This window comes from Canis aureus, chromosome X (genome assembly GCF_053574225.1).
Source record: "Canis aureus isolate CA01 chromosome X, VMU_Caureus_v.1.0, whole genome shotgun sequence".
Classification (NCBI taxonomy): domain Eukaryota; kingdom Metazoa; phylum Chordata; class Mammalia; order Carnivora; family Canidae; genus Canis; species Canis aureus.
In genome coordinates, this window is record NC_135649.1 from 32,349,304 (window position 1) to 32,368,089 (window position 18,786).

Consider the following 18,786-nt stretch of genomic DNA (forward strand, 5'->3'; position numbering starts at 1 on the left):
ATAGGATTTTTTTAAAAACCTACAGAGCTCAGGCCAACCTTGAGAAGCTGTGGTTCAATTAGTGAGTTAGAAAAGCCAGCCATTCTTCAGTTCTCTTGAGTAAGAGTGGCTTTGCGGATTGGGGGGGGGGGGTGAAAACTCATTTCTCTCTCTACATTTCTTTCCTCTTCCCAAAATGATCAGGCGGGGGAGGGAGGTGGGGAGAAGGGACATGTTACACATAAATCTGGTTTACTTAGGTATGTTCAACAGAACAGGATATTAACGTCACAGTTGAGCCTCCCAAATAACAGGGCCACCTATACATTTGGTTCTGGTTCTGGATTTGAGGGTTCAGATTTCCTAACTTCTTAGATCAGCTTTGGTATTGATGTGGAATAAGGGTGAAGTTACTTAACTCTGCTTGACAATAAAATTATGTTGAGAAATGGGTTTGGCAAGAATGAGCTGCTGACAACTTTGCCATTCTGTTTTGTCCCCATTCTGTAGGCTCCTGTATTTCCCCTTTCTTCTAAAGAGCAGTCATTTTTAACTCAGTAACTTTGCCATAAAACCTGCACAGATAAACAAGCTGCTTCAAGTTTTATTTGAATTACTTAAATATGTTCTGAGGAAGTAAAGTCTTTCAGTTATATAGATAGCCTTGAGTCTGACAGATCTACTTTTGATTTTTTTCCTTCCCTTTGATTGCAAAATGAATGGGAACTTTATGCATTCTGTTGGGATCCTTTTTTTTAGTAGAATACAGTGCATTCACTTGGCTGTGAGTAACCCCTGAAGCTGGAGATGGGTCCTAAATAAAGGACTCTTGATTATAACTGGTTCTTCCGCATGTCCCCTTCCCCATACCAGCAGGTGCAGAATTGAAGATTCAAGTTCAGATCAGACTGCCTTTTGTAAGGGGACCTCACAGATTTGTTCTAACTTTATTGTTATATGCAGGCAGACCGTGGCATTTGTAAAAAAAAAAAAAAAAGGCAAATTTGCTTTAAATGTTTGAGTGGTTTTTGTAGTGCCTTTGACCATAGATACGATGCTTTTAGAGATTGGCTTCTTGACTGTTGTAAGGGTTTAAAAGGATTATCCCATGAAAAGATTGGGAATAGTGTTTCTCAGGAGGTGTATAAAAAGAAAAACATTAAATCTGCACATTATGGATCTCACCTTAATTTTTTTAGAGCGTACTACCAGTGTCAAAACTTAAGGTACTCAGCCACAGGATGAAAAAATTAATGTAAAGCTAATCTATCAAATAAAGACCAATTTAATGTGGTTCTGCTTTGAAGCAGAAATGGACTTGAGGAAAAATATTAAGCATATTTAAGGATGATGCTCCTAGGTGGGACAAACCAAATCAATGTGCTGAATGAATTGTGCCTCATTGTGGCTCCTTTAAGTGCCATGTCCTAAAGGATGTATGTAGTACATACACCACAAAGATTTATTTTTAAGATTGGTTTGAGAGAGAGCAGGTTTGCACACAGAGGGAGAAGTAGACTCCCCGCTGAGCAGGGAGCCAGATGCAGGGCTCCATCCCAGGACCCCCAGATCATGACCCAAGTGGAAGGCAGAGGCACCCCATGTAGAGACTTAATTTCATGTAGCCCCTACTCCAGACGACAGGTGAGAGTTTCTACAAAGTCACTGTTCTTGGCTCTTTCAAATGAGACAGGTTGCTTCCCCAGAAGGAAACAGTTTTGTTTAAACAAGATTGAGGATACTTGCACTCCCAAACTTTACACAAGAATCAAAATACCATTTTGTAATAGTTTGGTACTATTTGTTTTTAAGCTAGGGCTTCTTAAAGAGGTGGAATGTCAGGATCAACAAGTTAGAACTTGGTCTTTGTGGACACTGGTAAATACCCAGGTTTATCAACTCCCCCCAACACCATTTCATTCGCTTGATTGACCATACTAGATGCTGAAGGAACTTTGTTTTATTTAACAGTTTTACATTCTTGTTAAAACGTTAAAAAAAGAACAAAGCATGAACACTTATAACAAGAAGGTCCTCTCCAACAGTATCTACTCCTTTTTTTCCTCTCCCAGAGTGTGTATTTTCTTTTACCATGTTTATTTCAAGGGGGAAAGTGAGTAGATATGAGATTCCAATAAGTTAATACTAAAAGTTCATAGTGAGCTAAAATATAATTATACCTTGACTACAAAATTTTAAGGTTATTTTTATTTACAAGTTTTGAAAAATGTACATTTTTTTTACATGGGTTACTTGTGCAAAGTTAGATTTAGAAGAGTGACAAATGCACAAAAGGTGACGATGGAACATTAGACAAAACATGTACAAGCCTCGTCCCACACTGCTACTTAAAGGTACTATCTAAAGTATAAATATCCAAAGAAAGATCACAAACGTGACTTTAAGGTTCTTATAATACTGAAAGGGAAGACAGAACTAAAGCATGCAGCATTAACTCAGGGTTTGAGGGATCCCTGGGTGGCACCGGTTTGGCGCCTGCCTTTGGCCCAGGGCGCGATCCTGGAGACCTGGGATTGAATCCCACGTCGGGCTCCCGGTGCATGGAGCCTGCTTCTCCCTCTGCCTATGTCTCTGCCTCTCTCTCTCTCTCTCTCTCTGTGTGACTATCATAAATTAAAAAAAAAAAAAACTCGGTTTGAGTGGAAAATAGTTTGCCACAGATATGCTCCCTTCCTTGGGTTAAAACTCTAAAAAAAATGACGGGGTTTTATCTAGGGTAGCACTGCTCCTTTAAAAAGATTAAAGGATCTTCCACCTTCCCTAGCTTAAAAACTAATGATTGTTTTCCATTCCTCTGCTCCCACACCTCTTTAAAAAGCAAAAACCCAGACTTTAGAATTCTGAAACTTAGCACGGATGAGCCCAGTGAATATCTTGCAAGGAGAGGATGTGTCAGTTACAACAATTGCCGCGTTCCTTTGGCTGAGTCCTTTAACTTTTTCCTTCCCACCAGTAAAAACCACCTTGTAACTCGTATTGGTTAGATCTCAGTATAACAGCCTTTAAGCCTCCATTGCTCTTTCAGAATGGATAGTTTATGTGGATTTGTTTCCCTGTTTTCCGTAGGCCGTATTCCAAACATTCACTTCGAAATCCAACACAAGTGAAGGACCAGCCAGGGTGAAACACTTTAGCAATCATTTTGTTAAAAATAACATCCCGGTCATCAAGCTATGCATAAGCACCACTTGTATAACAATTCACTTGAAAAGCTTAGTGTAAAGTACAGTAATGCAATACTGCCCTAAAACTGGAGATGAGACACAACGGAAAGGGAATGAAGCAGTAGTAATTTTTGCACGTAACCCAGGTACAGTACATTTGATCTCATAGAGGGTGTTTTCTGATGTTCAAGGAGAGGGTAGAAGGGGTAGGAAAAGCTTGGCAAGGGAAGATGGAAACAGCACAACAGCTATTTTGCTTTTAATAAAGTAAATGTAATGACACTGAGGAATAAGAAGGTGACAAACACATCGATAGATATTTTTCTTATGACCAGCCTCTTCTTTAGCTGCACCCGTGTCAACAGTCGCGCCAGCTCTGTTCTACTATCGCAGAAACACGTTTCTCATATTCCCGCTTGTTCTCCTGGTAGAGCTGTGCAGCCTGGCTGTTTGCTGGACTATTGGGATTGGGTTCATCCAGTAGGGACTACAGAGACAATTTGTAAAAGGTCAGTTCATCCGTGCAAAAAAAAAACCACACATATTCAAAACACTCAACTGAATTGTCCTCAGCAACAACTAAATGTACTCTCTTAGCATACTAACCTAGAGTAACATTAATCTGCTGGTAGCTAGGCAAATGCATGTTTTCTGGGGGCGTGGGTTAATGACCTGCCCTGTACCTTAATTTAGGACTTTCAGAAACAATTCAAGTGCTAATATAAAGATATCAAAGGCCATAGTTGGTGACATTAAGGAAAATTCACCTGTATGGATGTTAAAATGGAAGACACATCATAGGTTGGACTCCAACGGTTCTGAAGTATGTCCAGACATATACTACCATCTGCATAGACTAGGAGCATAGAAGTAGGTATGTTAAACGTAGTAACACCATTAAGATTTTTAACATCACAGTCAAGACAAACATAGTCAAGAACACTTTGCTTGTGAGGTTTAAAAAGATTCCTAAATTGCTTCTCAGTTATCTTCCTAAGAAGCAAAGTCCTAATTATTGCTAGTGAATTAATCAAAGAATGTCAAATACATTTTATATAAAACTAGAAGATACTTAGTGCTCTTTCTTCTGAGAAGACTGCTCTATTAACCAGGAAATAATACACATTTTCCAACAGGGTCCATCCAGACATGTGGGAAATTTTTTCCACTAAACTTGCAAACTCTATCTCCTATATGAAAGAATAAAATATAGCTCAGAGTTCAGAAGATCTCATTTTGCCATGAAGACAAAAATATCTGATATCCAAAAAAAATACTTTATTAGCCCGAATTTGAAAAGCAAGCTGTTTTAGGACTACCATTAGCCAAAAAGGCAGAATGTAAGTTACAATCACCTGCTGCTCTTCCAATATACTGTAGCCTTCAGCCACAGAATCTGATATTCAGTAGGTCTGGAGTGGGGCCAACGCATCTGTATTTTTAAAGTGTTCTGTGGGTAATTTTGATCTGCATCTAAAGTTGAAAACTATCGTTCTAAATAAATACATTGTTCTAAATGTTGTGAAAGCAGTCACACGACTACCCAATCCAGCCTGATGGTAAAAGGAAACATCAAGAGTGTTCTTATTTTGTGTAATAAGTAAATGATAAAGATCGTCAAAACCAGGAGGCTTGTAGACTTCAAGCAAAGGCAGAGAGTACCTTCACTGCTTCAGTTCTGGGACTAGAGATCAAGACAGCAACAGACCATCATGAACAAGTTATTTTCAGGAACAGCAAGATGCCTAAACAAATACTCAGGTACTATGGACAGATACAGAGGAAACATGGAACACCTCCTATAATTAACAGTGTAGTAGTTTAAAATACTGAATTAAAAGTTATACTTGCCATTTGGATGAAACATCTTAGAGACAAATCTAACCGTAGGTGGTTTATTTGGATATTCTTCAGTGAATTCTATTGTAAGCTTAAATGTTCCTGTAGTTAAAAAAGAAAGGTTTAAGAAACAGATTTATTGCTTTGTTCAGCAGTACTTTCTTTTTAATGCTACATGCCATTTTTTTAACCAGTACTAAATGAAATAATGCACAGATGCAGGGTAGAGAGGAAAGAGAGGCCAGGTAAGATCTCCAGGAACTGCTCTAAAAATAGACACATATTCTAAGAACCACCACCCAAGGAGATTTGTTTTTTGTTTTGTTTTGTTTTGCCATCATTCTCCCCCAAACTTAAATAGTCATCTTAAACTCAAAAGTACTGTCTGCAGGATAACTTTAGCCACGGTCCATTTGGAAGATATCCTTAAAATGACAACTAGAGCCAAAATTTGGCACTCTTCCCCTTGAAAGACTGAAAGACCTCAAAGGCCTATTTTAAGCAGCCGCCATCTTAAACTCTCCAGTGATTCTGACACAGGCTAGAGAGAACGAGAGTATAAAGGTTCCAAAATCAGTGCTAGAAATACAAATCGATAACCAAATTAGTTTCTTAAATGGAAGGGAATGAGTATAAAAGTGTTCACTGGCTCCTTTTCATATAATAGCAACTCTATAATGAAAACATAATTGTATGTATGCCAGGAAAAACTTTACACTCTCTCAAAAATCCTTAACTATGACTCATGAGCTACTTCACTATAAAGTCAACTCAATTATTCACACTAATGGAGGGAATTAGTGGCAGAAATAATTTAAAAATCACATTAGATTGCGTTCATGTCTCCAGCAAATATATCTAATGCTGTTTGTTTAGGCTACTATTGAAATGAATTTATTTTCCTTGAATACATGTCAACTAAGGTGTAGCAGGAGGCCGTAAAGTGTACTAGGTTATAGATTTATTTATAAGGAATGAACAAACTTGATCTCATTCAAGAATTGTAGGGTGTTGTGATCTGGGGAGACTTTGCTTCAAAATATTTTTCAAATTTAAGTTTAATAAATCCAAGAAAAACAGTTGGACAATTTTTTCCTGACTGAAATCTCTTCAAGTAAACTTAAGGAATCACACTATCTGACATAAAATGATAGATGTTCCACTATATTACTCTGGTTCATTTAATAATTTTATATTCTAATAAAATATACACTTCAGGTAAATTATATTTTGTTACTGGTTCCTTCAGAGTTGGCAATTTATTTCCTCCTTCCATTAATAGGTTTGTCACCAGTTAAGAAAAAAACTACATTTTACTGCTAGATCTGTTACATAAAAATACCAATGTCTGTTTCCTACTAAGAAACTCATAGGAAACAATTTGCTAACAAAGTTGCCTTTAGTATGAGGAACAGGTTTTCTAAAGTTTCCGAATTTAAAGTGCGACATATAGAGACTTAATCCTCAAATTACTGAACAGACAAACATGCTATGGCCCATCAGAATATACTTCACCTTATTACCACCTGGTCATAAATCTTCCTACTTTGGAGGAAGAAATATTGGTTCTTCCTTTTCAGTACTATTGATATTATAATATACAGGAAAAAGTGGGAATGGGTGTTAGAGAGTTCAAAATTTTGAGCTCCCTGATGTATCTGAAGTATAAACACATCTGGTTCCATGTTGAAATCTGATTAAATTAGGTAAGAGATTGATCAAGGAACTGCTCTAAAATTGGGTGGATTTAATAGCACAAGGGTACTAGCTCCCAAGTACTTTAAATTAAGACCATTATCAAATATGATACCCAAAAGTGGTAAAGCAACACATAAGACAGGTGTTAAGTGGAAACAGCAGAGCATAGTGGGGAAGAGCACAAGCTTTGCAGTCAGACCTGGTCTCAATTCCTTGCTTTGTTACTTACTAGTTGTGAGACCTTGAGGAAGCCACTCAACTTGACTGAACCTCAAGTTCCTCATCTGTAAAATGGGGTTAATAATAGTACCCACCACATTACATTGGTGTGAGGCTTAAATGAGGGAAATATGCACAGTGACAAAAAATAAGTGCTCCATAAATATTGTAGATATAACAATCCCAAAATTTCACATCTCTAGACCCAACCGAAGGAGGCAAAACCCAACACCCAAACTTGTAAGAAACATACAATTGATGAATTTAAATATTAAATAGTACTTTCTTCCTGACCTACATCAAATGCTCACAGCTGAATTCAAGTTGAGTGTATATGTTGGTGGCTCTCAAAACCTTTGACTTGAACTTTCTGCCTGATACTTGCCCAGAAGTTCAACAAGGTGGTCACCTTGCTACCAAATAAGCTAATCAAGTCTTCTCAAAGAGCTTGTTTACTATCTTGAGAAAAGAAACAACCTGCTTATGTCTACTTAAATCTAAATTAGGACTGACCCCAAATCTTATTTCAAATATATATTTAAAAGGGGGATAGTTCATACTTTTAGCCACATTCAACAATCAGAACCTTTTAAAATACAACCCACAATGCAATTTCTGAGATCCAAAACAAATGTTAAGGAAATTAAAAGTCCTGGAATGTTATGCAGTTGAGACTAGATCTTATCCTCTGGATATTTAGGCTAGGCTTTAAAATAACTGAAAATTTCAGCCTCCCCATTGTTGTATCCAGTCTGTACTGATTTTGTTCATCTTCCCGAGGAGGCCTTCTTAAACCATCTATACAGAAGGACTGTGAAAATTACATGTGTTCAATGGTAGAGGTATGGCAATAAGGAGTGAAATGGTTACATTAGAGAGTTTGTGTCCTGCTAAAGACATTCACAAATCCCAATTTTGAAAATGCTGTGTTGGCCAAAGAAAATACCTGTGTTTTTCTGCCATTTGGCCACCAGTTTGTGACCCCAGAGGAGAAAACCAAGTACATGCACTTAAAAAAAATTCTTCTTTTTTGATGACTGGAAATTCTGATTTTTAAGTTAATACCCAAATACTCTTCACCATAGGATGTATTTATCTCAAGAACACCCTCAGTGGATTTTAAGTGATTAACCTTTAAAAGACTTAAACCAAATTCTTAAGAATACAACTATTACAAAAAGCAAATACTGGGATACCTAGGTGGCTCAGTGGTTGTGTCTGCCTTTGGCTTGGGTTGTTATCCCGGGGTCCTGGGATCAAGTCCCGCATCAGGCTCCCTGTGGGGAGCCTGCTTTTCCCTCTGCCTGTGTCTCTGCCTGTCTCTCATGAATAAATAAAATCTTAAAAAAAAAAAAAACAAAAAGGAAATACTAGTATCTTACTGTGTGTAATCAACAATTTTTAGATGATGTGATGGAGAATACTTTATTCCATAGTTTTTGTATTCAGCATATCTTGATGAGGAAGCATTGCCCCCCCCAGTGTTTTTGTTTGGTAGTATTAAGTTCTTGGGAACATTTTCCTCTTACTTTAAGTGTGTGAAGTTAAATCAAAATACCTTCAAGAGTTCCTTTTCTTAAGTCTTCATCTTTAACTGGGGCCTGGCTGTTCCAGAAATGTCCCCCAGTTTACAAGGAAGCAGCAAAAGTAGTTTTGGGACTGCTGATTTACATAATACATTGGAAACAGCAAAATCAATTATGCCCCTTGTCTCTAACCAGTCTTTTCTAGTAAATGTCCTAATTGTCAATAAAGGGTATTAAAAAATAGTCAAAATATTTTTTGTAGCCACAGTTTGTGTTCTAGACACCTGAGGAAGCATCCACGGATAGCAGACTGCTCAACAGAATGAATCAAAATTGTCATTTAGCTGGAGTAGTTCCTTTCAGTAATGCCAGTATGGAGATACACCATCATCAAGAATAGAACCAGTGATGTCACTGGGGAAGATCCAGGTAGATAATGGATTCCTTAAGTACCTTCTCAATTCATACCACTTAAAACAAGTGAAGCACCCTTGAAATATTTAAGTAGCCAATCCTCCAGCAAAGTGATGTACTATTAATAAAGCTGTGCCCAGCAGAAAGCTGTCTGAGTAAAGTCAGGAGGGAAAAAAAAGCAGCCAATGAAAACAAAGCCTGCCAGAGCTAAAGCAAACACACAGTTAATCTGCACACAATGCTTAGGTATAATGAACTAGCACCAATCTAGTAGAGGAAAATTAAGTCAAGCTAGCTCTTGCCATGGATCAGTTCAAAAGATTTGCTGCAACAAAGTAGTATGCCTTTAGAATCACTCTCTGTCATTTCTTTTTATTGCAGCACTGAAGAGCAGTGACATTTACTCAGGGGGCGGAGATAGAGAGGAGGCTAAAAGTATTCAGGTGACTGTCCATAGTCTCTTAGGGAAATCTGAGTATTGGAAACAAATTAGAGAAATGGTTGATACTGCCCTCCCTCATCACACTTTGTGGACTGGTAGCATCAAAAAGAAATCCAAAAAAAAAAAAGCAATCCAACTCAGCACTATAAAGTATATACTTAGTAGCTTGCAGAATGTTTTTGTTCCCACCTTCAAACTGAGTTCTGTGCATGCGTGTGTGTGTGTGTGTGTGTGTGTGTGTATCAAGTACTAAATAAGTAAAGGAAGATGGTCATTGCAAAAATTAACAGAAAGATCCTTTTCTTTTTTAAATACCTCAAATATTAAAAATGTCGATCAGTAGTTCAAAACTTTTAATCGTGTTTTAAATGTATTAAGCTTTTCAAAAAACGACTACACAAGCATGCACACAATTGAATGCAAATAAAACTATATCAATGTCAGTTTCCTGGCTGTGATATTTTTGTCACATTTTGTCCTGAATGACAGTCATTCAAGATGTTAACAAAGGGGTGGGAGAATGGGTGAAAGGTATACAAGGTCTCTATTATTATCATTATTAGTAGTAGTAATTTTAACTGCAGGTGAATCTAGAATTATCTCAAACAGTTAAAAAAAAAACAAAACAAAAAGCAACTAACATGTTTTTAAAAGTCAAGCCTAAATCCCTTAAAAATCCTGTATCTACAGGTACACATAGTACCTCCAAGTAGGTTGCACACTCGTCAAGAGAGTACATTAAGGCTCCCCTCAATTCCAAAGCTGCTTTGAGAATACTGACCATAAAGTCTTGATAAAAGCACACCAAAAACTCTTTTAAAAATAAGAAACAACATAATATTCAAACTGGCCATTAAAGGTGCCATTAAAGACCATCTTAGAGCAGTAGGCTGACAGGCATTCAATGCCAGATGGTAGAAACTGGACAGTTCTGTGCAAGGGATTCATGCACTCATCCAAGAAACACATACTAAGCAGCTGCTGAACACAGTTCCTGCCCTTGTGGCAGAATTCTGAACTAGGGGGTCTCTGAGTCTATCAGCAAGTGATCGGGTTGATACTAAGTCAGTTTCCTGATAGGGGGCCAAATTTAGCAGGTTCACAGCCCAAACCCCAAAAATCCTTAACATCAATCTATGATGCTCCTCTTAAAAAGTGATTGCCTTACCCGGGTTGGGGTATTTTTTTTTCTTTCTTTTTTTCTTTCTTTTTTTTTTTTTTTTTTTTTTTTTTAGCAAGCAAAAAGCAAGAAAAAAGGTGCAGTTCTAGTCAAGCGGACAATGGCCAGAACAACCTGCCACACTCGGGATTCCACTCAAGCCTTTAGCAGGCAGAGGCTAGGGAGAAGCGGGCTCTTAAGTAGGAGGCACTTCCAGCATGACTGGGAACCCCTTCCCCCAGATGATCAGGCTCCTGAAAGGTGGGTAAAGAAACTCTCTTACCATCCTCAAACGGGGTCCCTTCAGGCCTGCAACACAGAGAAAAACAGTCAGTTCCCGCTTAAGGGGCTCCCTTCTCCCTTAAGAGGTTCACCTTAAGAGAGGGCTATTCCCAGCTCCGCCAACTCCACCTCAGGTAAAGCGCCGCTTCCTGGGGCAGGAAGCCACCACAGAGAGAGGTTTCGGGCTCGGCAACCGGGCGCAGGCCGCCGCGCCTAACCGCCACCACTCCCCGCTCCGCCCCCCTCAGAACCCCAAACGGTTCCCCTGGCAGCGGGAACTGAGCTAATCGAGGCACAGGCTCCGGGGAGGCGCCTAGGCCCAGCCGGACCCAAACATTTCCCCTCTCACCCTCCGTCCCCGCCGGGGGCCGGTGCCCTCGGGCAGGCTGGGCCAGCTCGAGTCCCTCACCCGTCGCCACCTCCCGGAACGCAGACTCACCCAAAAATGACCGCGTTCCAAACCATTATGTTGTTCTCGGACGGAGCCCCGCTGACTCCAGCCGGAGGATCCTCCTGCAACCTTCAGGGAAACAGACAGGGGCTCCGCAATCCGGCACTCGCGTCCGCTCCGGGCCGCCCCCCGCCCCCGGCCCGCCTCGGGACCCGCCCTGTGCCCCGCCTGGCAGCCCCCGGCCTCGCCTCAGCGCTCCCCGGCGCGTTACCTCTTGAAGTCCCGCATGAGGCGCCGCCGAGCCGGGGTGGACATATCTCTAGCGGGGTCAGGGGTGGGGCATACACCGAGGTCTCGGGTCCCTGCGGACGCTGAGGAGGCCGAGGAGGCTGGAGGAGCCGAAGCGGCCGCCGAGGAAGCGCCCAGAGGAACGGCACTGCCCCTCCGAAGTCGAGGGTCGGTCTGGCGCCGGCTAAGCACCACCCCGGAGTAGACGGGGGCTGAACCAACCTGGAAGGAGAGGGGGGGGTGGAACGCCTAACGCCGGACAGGCCGTACCAAGACAGGGCGGGGGGGGTGGCAAGGAAAGTTGCTTAGGTCATTAAACCCCGGCGGGAGGCGGGGAGCGCCGGGCGCGTGCGGGAGTGAAGCGAGCTGCCGGCTGCGCGTCAGCCTGGAATTCGCTAGCAATTAGTGGTGGAAGGGGGTCCTTCTTCACCCGCCCGGGCCAAGCCGAACCCTGAGGAAGCTTTCTTCTCTTTTTCTTTTCTTTTTTTTTTTTTTTTAAAGATCAGATCACTTATTACAGTGCGCACTGTGGCTGGGGGCGGGAGGGAGGGTGGGTAGAGAAGAAGGTTGGAAGTCCCCGAGGAGAAGGGAGGCGAGAGTAGGTGGAGGCAAATCTGGCTCTCGGAAAGCGGGAACTCTGGGGACACGGGAGGCTGGGGAGGAGGGTGTGTGACTGGTTCAAACCGCTGAAAATCAAAAGAATAAATCGGCCACGGCTCTGAAAGGGAGCTGTGGGTCCCTTGTCTGGGAGATGAATGTACGGGATTCCGGTCCTAATGTTTTAGGCCAATGATCACCCCAAAGCAAAAATAAAATAGTGGGGTGTGTGTGTGTGTGTGTCCTGGGGGAGGGAATGTGAACTCAAGGCAAGCAGAATGAGGTTTTCGCTCTGGGCACTCACAATTTGGCTCTGGAACCACATTTTCCCCTTGGCAGTTCAACAAGCCAAGCGGCTACTATATATTCAGAAGAGTCCAAGGTATGAGAATATCCGACTGCGGAGAATTGGAAGGGCAGAGAGTCTGAAGTAAAAGTAACGGTAAGATGCACGTGAAAAAGCTGCAGGCTGCAGAGAGGAGTCACAGTTAGTATGTGGACCTGCAAAAGCAATAACAGTTTTAAAGAATAGTTTGTAAAGGTCAACCCAAAATAACTTAGAAGGTAGGCAAAACACTCATTTTAAAGAATTTCTGAAAACATGAGAAAGGTGAGTTTCGGTTACGTCCGGGAGAGTTTGGAATGCCAAGCTAATGGATTCCTTAGAAGGTGGCTGCACATAATTAGAGCCAGTGCTAGTCACAGATGGGTCCCAGGAGAGCAGCTGGGAGACACTTGAAGTAGTCCAGGTGAGAAACACTGAGCCAGGCAGTGACAACAAAAATAGAGCAGAGGCGGTGAATGGAGAGGACTCAGCGACAGATTGAACTTGGGGTCCAGAGGGAGGAGGGAATCAGCAAAGGCTTGAGTTCTAAGTCCCCAAAGTAAACTGGGGCTTTGAAGGTGCCATGAACAGAGTGGGGAACATGGTGGGGAGGGACAGTTTCAGGACTTACTGAGTTCATGGGACTAGTGAGGCATCTGAGCAAAGACATCCGTAAAATAGCAGATGTGCAGAAATTTGTTTCTGAGGCGGGAGACACTTGACAATGGTAATGATTCTAGCTGCTGCTTAACAGCAGGTACTTTGATGGGCAAGGATTTATATCTCCCATTGACACCAACAGATCGGGAGTTGAGGCAACTTCCCCCTAACAACATTCACACTGTGACTGTGGTGGGCAGGGGGTACAAAAATGAGTTGAAAATCTCCTTTTCCTCTCATCTGGTAATTGGCAGGCAACTGATACACACACAGGTAATCTACAAAAGCAAGTGCATTTGTTTTCATTTGCTATTTAACAGATTACCACAGGCTGTTGGCCAAATTCAGTTCCTTGCAGTTGTAAGGACTGAGGCCCCCATTTGCTCACTGGCTGCCAGCCAGGGACCATTCTCAGCTCTCAGAGGTCACCCACATCCCTTGCCACTTGGCCTGTTCCATTTTCAAGTCAGCACCAGAGAACTTCTCTCCTGCCAATGCCCCCTCACACTTGGAGTCTCAAGAAGAGCCCCAGTTCACTTTAAGGGCTTATCTCATCAGGTCCGGCCCACCCTGGGTAATCCCCTTACCTTTCTATCGTCTGATTTGGGACCTTAAACACATCTGCAAAATTCCCTCACAGAGAACCTAGGTTAGTGTTTGATTGAATAACTGGAAGAAGGTGTGTGGACATCAGTGGCCAGGGATCTTCAAATTCTGCCTGCCAGAGCAGCAGCGTGTGCATCTGCAAATGCCAAGGGGCCACACAGCAGGGGAAACCCTCAGTCTGATGAGATTAGAACAAGCTTCCTGGAATGGGTCTGTTTCAGTTTTCTTTCAAAAGAGGTGATAGCAGGGAGAGACTTCCTGGGAGAGAAGTCAAACAGTTTCTATCAGCGCAACAGCATGAAAGAGTACATGGAGCTCAAGCGTTTTCTGGGGTTATTGCGCAGACTAGCAGGCCTAATGGGGTGGGGGTGGGGGATGCTGAGACCTCTGCTTGCAGAAATGAGGGCGACTGAAGTTGGTTAAATGCCCTCAAATGAAAGGATGACAGGGCTTTAGGTTTCATAGACAGCTTTAATAAATATATTTTATTTATTCATGAGAGACACACAGGCAGAGACAGAGGCTGAGGGAGAAGCAGGCTCCATGCAGGGAGCCCCATGTGGGACTCATCCCAGGACCCCAGGATCACGGCCTAACTGAAGGCAGACACCAAACCACTGAGTCACCTAGGTGTCCCTATAGACAGCTTTTATAGGTTTTCTAGGTCTAGTTTGTATAGGTGCTGAAATGCCGTGTATATAACGTACTGGAGAGCAGGGAAGGACTGGAAGCGGAGGCTCTTCTGCCACTGGGAGTAAATGTCTGAAACTAATTGAAGGCCAGAGATGTATCTGAGTTTGCTGTAGGTTTGTTTATCTTCTGAAATTCCTTTGCTTTAGCTAATGAGTAGCTCTTGGACTGTCTAATTAAGAAAACTCGAGGATGTGAACCGAAGCACTTTGGAAGCCCCATGACACCAAGGGATGGGGAGAGCACTCCCTGGCTGCACAGCAGAATTGCATTGCAGAAATACTGTGCCCCCACATTCCTCACCAGAGACAGGGTTGTCATAGCAAGCAGCAACACAGAAGATTGTTCTCTAGCACAGATGATTATCAGGCTAGAACATGCTAACTATAGCATAGTTGGCCAAGCATTCCTTCCATCCCCTTTTCACCTTGACATCTTTTTTTTTTTTTTAAAGATTTTATTTATTTGAGAGAGAAACAGAAAGAGCACGAGGTGTGTGTGTGTGTGGGGGGGGGGGGGTGGAGGTGGCGGCAAAGGGAGAAGTAGAAGGAGAACCTGAGCGGGAAGTCGGACACAAGGCTCGCAAACCCAGGACCCTGAGATCAGGGCCTGACTGAAGGCAGCCGCTTAGAAGACTGAGACATCCAGGCACCCTCACCTTGACATCTTGAAGAAATACCCTCTTCACAACCAACCACCACTCTCCTCCCCAAAAGCAGAGGTCAAGAATAGAAGCCCTTTTCAAATGAAAGAAAAGTGTGTTAGCATTGCAGCTGCCAGGAAGATAAAAAGTTCCGGGGCAGCCTGGGCAGCTCAGAGGTTTGGCGCCGCCTTCAGCCCTGGACCTGATCCTGGGGTCCCGGGATCGAGTCCTGCATCAAGCTCCCTGCATGGAGCCTGCTTCTCCCTCTGCCTGTGTCTCTGCCTCTCTCTGTGTGTGTATGTGTCTCTCATGAATGAAATCTTTTTTTTTTTAAAGTTCCAAACCATCCATAGGCGAGGACTTGAGAATTTTCACAAAAGGGAGGACCATGAGGTACAGGATATATAACTAGGGAGATTGTGGAATTTCATTCATGAAGCTTTCAAAATGCAGACTGGACTGTGATTTTCCTGAACTATTTTGGGTCAGGGAGAGAGAGCCTGAATAAACTATCATTTCCTGCTTTACGAGGCTGTGAGTTCATATTTCTGTTAGCCAGAGAAGGCAAGGAATTTTATTTTCCTATAGTTCCCACTTCCATCTAACATTTAATACAGCAACTATGAAACAACAGAATATAAAAATCAAAAAGTCTTTCTTGACTCCATTAACCTCAGAAGACAAGTCAAGAGAATTGCTTATAGGAAACGACAGTTGTCACAGTGTGTATTCTTGGCAGTAAAGTAGCAGTATGCTGTCCATCCATAGACCCTAGGACATAAAGAGAGAAAGAGGGAGAGAGAGAGGAGAGAGAAATAGTGAAGTTTAGAGAAATGAGGAAATTAGAGCCATGAACATAGACTTTTACTATCTGCTAAATTGCAGAATCAGAAAAGTCATGGCATGGTAAGCTGAATAATGCACCCCTTCCCCAAGGTCTTCTTGTCCTCATCTCTGGAATTTGTGGATATTACCATATATGGCAAAAGGGACTTTGCAGATGTGGTTAAATTAAGAATCTCGAGATGGGGAGATTATTCAGGATAAAAACCAGTGGGCCTGATGTAATCACACGAGTCCTTATAAGAGGGAAGAAAGTCTGAATTCAGAGAGAAGGCCATGTGACTATGAAAGCAGAGATTGGAGTGATACAGCCACCAGCAAAGGAGCCAAGGGACACCGGTAGCTTCTAGATGCTGCAAGAGGCAAAAGTGGGTTTTCCCCTAGAGCTTCTAGGAGCAACCAGTCCCGCTGACCTCTTGACTTTAGGCCAGTGAGATTGATTTCAGACTTCTGATCTCCAGAGCTATAAGATAATACATTCGTGTTTTCTTAAGTCACTAAGTTTGTGGTACCTTGTTACAGCAGCAGTAGGAAACTAATATACATTGTTTTGATATTGGGTATAGGAATTCAAACTGGCCACATCCACCAACAAACTACAACCAAATCTAGCCCGCCATCGTTTTTCCTAGGGCTTGCCAGCCAAAAGTGATTTTCTATATTTTTAAATGGTTGCAAAAATCAAAAGAATATTTAATAATATTTCAGTACACATAAGGATAACATGAAATTCAGATCTTCAACGTCCATAAATAAAGTTTCATCAGGACACAACCATGCTATTTCAGTTGTGTGTTGTCTGTGACGGCTTTTGTATTCCTATAGCAGAGTTGAGGAGCTGTATCAGAGACTGTATGTGGCATAGTCATCACCTCACACTGTTGGTGGGTGTACCATACATCACAGTGATGCAATTATAACTCAACAGCATTTTGAATGCCACATGTATCATGGTATTATGGCATTTTTTATTACCCATGCATAACCTATCATGTCAAAAAAAATAAAAGTGGATTTTGAATGTCATGCTTTTAAGGCACAGTGGAATGTAGATTATGTGGTTATCACATTAGATGTCAAAGCACCATGTTTATTACACAATGACCCTGTAGTGTTGCTAAAAGAATACGGTACACAACAACATTACCAAAATAAGTGCTCATTGCAATGTTCCTAACTCCAAGGAAAGCAATGGTTAGAAAAACTAGAAAGTTTAAAATGGAATATCTTATCATAGCAAAATTCTTCACAGAAATAAAAAAAAAATGAAAATGAAGCTGCAGCCACAGTAATTTTCTGAGTGGCTCATTTGTGAGCTGAGCAAGGAAAACCATTTACTGATGATGAGTTAATTAAGTCACATTTGATTGCAGAAGCCAAAGAAATGTGTCCAGGGAAAATAAACTTTTCAAAGACTATTAGCCTTTAGGCAAGAAGAGTGGCTCAAAGAGTTGAGGACATTGGAAGCAACACCAACAGTCATTAAAAAAAAGCAAAACAAAACCAGGGCAGGGGCACCCTGGTGGTGCAGTCGGTTTAGCCACTGACTCTTGGTTTCAGCTCAAGCCCTGATCTCAGAGTCATGAGATCGAGCTCCAAGTCGGGCTCTGTGCAGAGTGCCCAGTCTGCTTAGGTTTCTCTTTCCCTCTCTCTGCACACCCCCTTTTCTCAAATAAATAAATAAATCTTAAAAAGAAAACAGTGCAATTTCAAGTTATTTTCCTCGGCTCTCAATGAGATGACAGATGTTACCAATACAGTTGTTGTACTTTGCTCAAAAAGTCAATGCTGAATTTAGTGATGGAAAAATTGGCCCGTGTGGATAGTCTGTGTGGAATAACTCAGATAAGAATATTTCCTTTTAGGGATCCCTGGGTGGCGCAGCGGTTTGGCTCCTGCCTTTGGCCCAAGGCGCGATCTTGGAGACCCGGGATCGAATCCCACGTCAGGCTCCCGGTGCATGGAGCCTGCTTCTCCCTCTGCCTGTGTCTCTGCTTCTCTCTCTCTCTCTGTGTGTGACTGTCATAAATAAATTAAAAAAAAAAGAATATTTCCTTTTAAGATTTTATGTATTTATTTGAGAGGGAGAGAGACACAGAGCATGCACAGAAGTAGGGAGACAGAGAAGCAGAGTCCTCACTGAGCAGAGAGCCCAAGATGGACTTGATCATGACCTGAGGCTAGTGCAGATGCTCAACCAGCTGAGCCACCCAGGCACCCCAGATGAGAATATTTTCAGAGAAGTCAAGAAAATACTAATTCACTAAACCTAAAGTAGAATCTGCTAAGATGTGTTACAAATATGTATGGAAGAGAACAAGGCTTAGGCAAATGTACAAAGCTTGTAAAAATGTGAGTTTTTTAAAGCCTCTGGTTATTCGTTGTATTATTAAACTGTATTTAAGAATCAATTTCACTGTGCATTTTAGGAGCTTCCACCTAAATTTCAATTGGAAGTGATTATTCTTTTAGCAATGTAATGACATGCTAAAAGGCAAATATCAAGAGAAGAATGTAATTGAATTCCGTAAAAGCCTTCTAAAAGATGAATATGCTCAATTAAAATCAGGTATTTGGTATCAGTATTTGGCAGTACTTATCTGTGTTAAAAAATTTTTCAAAGATGAAATACATAAAATCTCATTACAGATAAGTATTAACAGATGGATATTTGCAACTGATTTATTAAGTCCTTTATTATTAACAGGTGCTGGGGTGCCTGGACGGCACAGTCGGTTCAGCATCTAACTCTTGGTTTCGGTTCAGGCCATGATCTCAGGGTCATGACATCGAGCCCTGCTTTGGGTTTCACATTTAGCGCAGTGTCTGCTGAAGACTCTCTCCATCTCCCTTTGTCCCTGCCCTCTAAAAAAAAAAAAAACAAATCTTTTAAAAAAAGACCTTCATTAACAGGTGCTTTCATTTTATTGGCTCTTGTAAAAAGTTGTAAACTTTTATTAGAAATTAAAAATGAGGGATCCCTGGGTGGCACAGCGGTTT

The 18,786-nt window shown here is 41.7% G+C and overlaps 1 protein-coding gene across 1 annotated transcript; it reads right to left on the bottom strand.

The window, feature by feature from the left end:
* Nucleotides 1-1,924: 1,924 nt before the first annotated feature.
* Nucleotides 1,925-11,645, bottom strand: UBE2A (ubiquitin conjugating enzyme E2 A). The gene is made up of 6 exons (XM_077888738.1): nucleotides 11,406-11,645; nucleotides 11,183-11,263; nucleotides 10,745-10,770; nucleotides 5,016-5,105; nucleotides 3,932-4,020; nucleotides 1,925-3,651 (listed from the first exon to the last, which is right to left on the bottom strand). Exons 1-6 carry the CDS (start codon nucleotides 11,447-11,449, stop codon nucleotides 3,523-3,525), a joined length of 459 nt encoding a protein of 152 aa, XP_077744864.1. The 5' UTR covers nucleotides 11,450-11,645; the 3' UTR covers nucleotides 1,925-3,522.
* Between the last annotated feature and the right edge of the window lie 7,141 nt (nucleotides 11,646-18,786).

Excerpts from the sequence above, each read along its gene's own strand:
- UBE2A (XM_077888738.1), bottom strand. The coding sequence starts at position 11,449 with ATGTCCACCCCGGCTCGGCGGCGCCTCATGCGGGACTTCAAGAG. Across the intron at positions 10,771-11,182 it reads TGGAACGCGGTCATTTTTGG|GCCTGAAGGGACCCCGTTTG; the intron begins GTGAGTCTGCGT and ends TCTGTGTTGCAG. Across the intron at positions 4,021-5,015 it reads TAAGATGTTTCATCCAAATG|TCTATGCAGATGGTAGTATA; the intron begins GCAAGTATAACT and ends CTATGCTCCTAG.